The sequence below is a fragment of the Plasmodium cynomolgi genome, chromosome 13, assembly GCF_000321355.1.
Source record: "Plasmodium cynomolgi strain B DNA, chromosome 13, whole genome shotgun sequence".
Classification (NCBI taxonomy): domain Eukaryota; phylum Apicomplexa; class Aconoidasida; order Haemosporida; family Plasmodiidae; genus Plasmodium; species Plasmodium cynomolgi.
Genome location: NC_020406.1, coordinates 1125411 through 1130427, shown reverse-complemented (window position 1 = coordinate 1130427; position 5017 = coordinate 1125411). Strand labels below are relative to the sequence as shown.

At 51.6% G+C, this 5017-nt stretch overlaps 1 protein-coding gene across 1 annotated transcript in view; it reads right to left on the bottom strand.

Moving 5' to 3' along the window:
• PCYB_133380 (hypothetical protein) overlaps positions 1–4116 on the bottom strand; it is a gene marked incomplete at both ends in the record, with an annotated part of 4192 nt that extends 76 nt beyond the window's left edge. The window contains 3 exons of the mRNA XM_004224363.1: positions 211–1106; positions 2838–3167; positions 3969–4116. Coding sequence (XP_004224411.1) covers positions 211–1106; positions 2838–3167; positions 3969–4116 — 1374 coding nt within the window. The remainder of the gene's footprint in view (positions 1–210; positions 1107–2837; positions 3168–3968) is intronic.
• Between the last annotated feature and the right edge of the window lie 901 nt (positions 4117–5017).

Genomic DNA, 5017 nt, shown 5'->3' with positions numbered 1-5017 from the left:
CCAATAAAATAATCACAAATAAACTGTCACAAAAAAATAATCACAAATGAACTGTCACAACGCGGAGTCGGGGGGGAATTCCCCAACGGGGTGCAGATCGAACTGCACAAGTGGGTGGCAGCACCAGGACAGGGTGTGACGCGGCTTACCATGCTTGACGGGTATGTGCTGACCTCCTACTCGCATGACGGGTATGTGCTGACCTCCTACTCGCATGACGGGTATTTGCGGCCTTCCTACTCGCATGACGGGTATTTGCGGCCTTCCTACTCGCATGACGGGTATGTGCTGACCTCCTACTCGCATGGCGGGCATGTGTGGCCTCCCCACTCGCTTTACGCTGCAGGTCGGCGTGCAAGAGGAGCTGCCTTTTTCAGGGAGGACCGAAAGGATGAATGCCACGATGCTCGTTCTTCGCAGCTCCTCCAGATTTTTCTTGACGTTTCTTCGCAAACGTCGCAGATAATCACGTTGGACGCTCTCCCCTTTTTTGGTTGCAAATTTCGTTGGGGAGGTGGTCCCGGTTGAGCGGCTCCCCCCGGTTGAGCGGCACCCCCCGGTTGAGCGGCCCCCCGTGAGTGCCGAGTTTACCCTCCTAAGCTGGCTCCTCACAAAGGCAAAAACCGCCGCGCAGTTTTCCAAAAGGTCCGTCTTAATGCTCGGCGTGAGCCGCATCTCTGCCCCTTTTTTGAGTCGAACCTCACGGAGGAGGTACTCCTCACGTGGTGCCTTACTCTCACTGGAACATAGGAACATTTTTCCGCTTTTCATGGCATTAATTTTGTGTTTTGATTTGCTTATGGTATCCAAATGGGACATGCAAAGTGAACTGCTCCCAAGGGTACTCCATCCATTTGGTGGCTCAAGTTCCTTCGTTTTGATGTCGCTTCCGTTTAGAAACTCCTCCTTCACTCGTTGCGGAGAGACGCTTCTTTCAACATGAACGAGCTTCTCTTCAAATGTACGATTATCTAAAATTTTTTCTTTGACGCTAGACTTATTTTTAAGGTTGATTTCACTTTTTTTTAATTTCCCTTGCTGCTCATTTTTTTCATTTTCGTGTGCCGCCTCCTGCGTGGGGAGGACAGAACAGTCTCCACCATGTGCTGCCATGAATGGCTGCTTCGCCACTGGGTCTGTCTTTTCGAAGTGGGGTCCCTGGGGACTCCTCCACGCAGCTTCGCGCAACAGTGGAGTAGCGGCCGTTTGGCGGTCTTCCTCTTCCCTCTCCATGGCTTCTTCTTCGTCTCCCCCTTCTTCTCCTTCCTCTTCCCTCTCCATGGCTTCTTCTTCTCCTCCTTCTTTCCCCTGGGGTGGACTAATCATGGGAGAAAACGCCCCTTCCTTCGCTTCCACCCCGAGTTGGTCCTTCCTTTCGTTTTTCTTCCTCTCCTCTGATTCCACCTCCTTGTTAACCACACGGTGATCGTTCTCTTCCCCCTTCAACCAAATGGCACCCCCCTTCCTTCCCCTCCCCATGTCTCCCCTCCTTTTACGCAAACACTCCTTCTGGTGCTTCCTTTGGTGGATCAAAATATATCTGTTGATATGGTTCATAAGCTGCTTCTGCCTGTCTATGTATTTTCTGACCATCGTTTCGTTTTTATTTTCCTTCAGGAAAAGCTCACAGGTATTTGCTCTCGGGTAAGACTCAGGTTCTCCTTCTCTTCCCTTTGGTCTATGCTCCTCTCCATCTGGTGCAGCTACCTTCCCAGTGGCTGACCCTGCCCGCCGGTCCTCCAACACTCTCTTGGCCCGCCTAACAAACTGCACGAACTCTCTGCCGGGATGTCCCCCCGCTGCGACTACTCCAGGTGCGACTACCCCTCCCGCTGCGATTCCTCCCGGTGCTGCTCCCCTGACTCGATGCACCTCCCTAATCCTTTTTACTCCGTTTAAGATTTTCTTCTTCAGTTTGCCGATGGCCTTTTTGTGCCGAACGATGTGGCACATTTCGTCCATCGGGTTGATGTTTTCCGTCGGGCAGATTTTGTCCAGCGGGCCGATTTTGTCCATCTGGTCGATTTCGTCCGTCTGGTCTATTTTTCCCAGCGGGCCAACTTGGTCTCCCTTTCCATCGCTCGGGCTGCCCTTTTTTGCCCTCTTCCCCCTGGGGTTCCCTTTGCCCTTTTTCCTTCGCACCGTCTGGGACGCTTCATCGATCCTACCGGGCAGACCCACTGGTTCTTTCTGCCTACCCCCCCCATGGGACTTCTCCCCAACGGGCAGACCCACTGGTTCTTTCTGACTACCCCCCCCAAGGGACTTCTCCCCAGGGGACCTCCCCTCTGCGTTCTCAGCTCTGAGCATTTCCTCCTTCTGGTTGTCCATTTCACAAAGGGGGACTAAATGAAAAAGGTTTTTCTTCACCTTCACCGTTTCTCCCCTCCCAGCTGCACAATGGGCCGTTCCCTGTTGGTGTCCCTCCTGAGTGCGTCCCCCCGGTGTGTGTCCCCCCTGTGTGTTCCCCTCCTGGGTGTTCCCCTCCTGGGTGCGTCCCCCCCTGAGGACATCTCCGCCAGTCCTCACAACCCTGGAGCCTTTTCTCGTTCCCTCCTTGTCGTACGAAGAGACAGAATAAATTACATTGGAGGATGAAGAAGATGGCGATGGAGATGGAGAAGACGATGGAGATGGCGATGGAGATGGCGATGGAGATGGCGATGACGATTGCAATGACGATTGCGAAGACGATGATGATACAGTGAGTATGAGAGAGTTCTCCAAAGAATGGTCCACCTCGACGTGTAGGTTGCTTGTGTGCCTATTTTGTTCATCCTGAGGGAGATGACCTTTCTTTCCCCCCTCACATGGTCTTTCCCATTTGCGGTTCTTACTTGGACGCGCTCCTTTTTTTCGGGTGTCACTACTACAGCTGCTGCGGTTCCCTGCAGCCAAGTTTGGCCTACCAAGGAGAGCACGGCCCCTTTGAAGTTTAAGCCCTGCCCCCCGAGGGAGTCCCTCTGTCGTCCGGTTCGTGGTCTTCTTCATCGCCTCCTTCTTCACCCCCTCCCGCTTCACCCACTCTGCTGCGTGCACAGCTTTAGTCCTCGAAGGATTCCCCCCCCGGGGACCCAAATTAGGACAGCTCTTCTTTCCATGTACAGCAGAAGGTACAAAGTCTATCGCATAATTATTTTTAAAATCATCTCTCTCTTTTTTTTTCCCTTTCGATATTTGCACAGAGCGGAAGGAGTTACTCTTTTGAAGAAATTGGAGAGTATCTTTTCTTTGTCTTTTCATTTTATCCTTACTGTTGGGAGTTGTTTGAAGAGTTTGTTGCTCCTTTTTGTATAGTTGTGAGGAGCCACGGTGTTGTCTCGGTGTGTCTTTCGTCCTGAGGGGGGTCAATGGGTGGAGTTGCTTCGCGGTATCCTCTCCGGGTTTTCCCACCTCCAGGGGGTCTTCCTCCCCAGTCGCTTCCCTGAACTGTTTCCTCACCTCTTCCCGCAGCTCTTCCGGCAGCTCTTCCCCCAGCCCCTCCTTTAGCCCCTCCGGTGACGCTTTCTTGGGCACCAGCTTGGCGCTCCTCTGTTGCGACCTGAGCCACTGCTTGGCCGTCCTGTGGGTCCCCCTCGACGCGCTCAGTTTTTGCGAGGAGGCATGGCTTCCCCTTTGCGGAGCGATATTGTCTCCCCTTTGCATGGCGATCTTCTCTCCCCTTTGCATGGCCATTTTGTCTCCCCTTTGCATGGCGATCTTCTCTCCCCTTTGCATGGCGGCCTTCTCCCCCCCATTTATGCAAAACGAATGGTAGCGAAACACATTTTCCTTTTTTTTAGGATCATCCAAAGTTCCTTCCTTGGAGAAGCTGGCTCTGCCGAGGCACTGCAGCAGATGTAGTTTATCGCTTTCAGAGATGAAGCAGTTTTTTTTCCCCCCCTTTGGTTTCCCCTCATTAAGTCTGTGCTGCTCATTAGGTCTATGCTGCTCAATTGGCTGTGTAGATCCATTCTCTTCATTTCCACCACCCCCTAATTGGTGTGTCTCCTGTTGACACTCTCCTGAGAAATCCACGTAGTTGGGGTTTTCTCCTTTCATCCTCTGTTGATATTTTTTAATCAAATCCAGGAGGTTGTTATTTCCATCGAGATTTATGAACAAGCTTTCCTCCATGGTTTCGTTTCTGTTCGGTGGGTGCCTTTGGGGAGAGGTGTCCTCTCCACAGCGTTGTTCAAAATGGCTCTAGGGTGCTGTCCCCTTGGCAAAAAAAAAAAGGTGAGCCACGAGTAGGCGGGTGAAATGGGGGCGATCGGACGGGTGATATGGTGATGAACAGACGGAAGACATAGCGACGATCACGCGAATGACATGGCAACTGACTCGGCTTGCACTCACACACACCGGCCGTGACCTCATTCTGTTATTCTCTTTTGAACGAAGGGGAGTGGTGATGGTATCTCCATCAATCGTGAGACGTGCGAAATTTTTTTAACCTTCATGAGGGAAGCCAACATAACTGCTGCGCTAGTGTATCCACATTTGACCCATCCCATGACTTAGGCAGTGACACAATTGAGACTTGGGGAAAGGGGAAGCTCCCCTATTCTCCGTGCGCGTTAGTGCAAACCCCATGGTTGGGCTCATTCCCTCCACAAAAAAAAAAAAAAAAAAAACTGTTCCATTTCTGTCTTGCCACCCTCGGAAGGAAGCTATTGCATGTGTTTCTCGCAATTCGTCCCGTAGTTTTTTCTGGCATTTTTTTGGCGGTTTTTCTCGCAGTTTGTGCCCTTCCCCAATGGCAGTGAGCAAGTAGAGCTTTCTAAATGGGTGAAGGAGCTAAACGGATAAACGGCTAACCGGTAGATCCTCAACAAGCAGGGAACTCCCCCCCCCTTGGTCAAGTTCACACCGATGCAACATTGCACGCACGTGTGTGGAATGGCATGGGGGTGCACTCCACATGCAAAATCAAGAAAGTACTCAAGTTGGGACAAAAAAGGAATGAGGAGAAATCTCACGCGCAGTGTATTCCCTGTATTATGCCAGCACAGTTTGGCAGAAAAAGGAAAAAAAA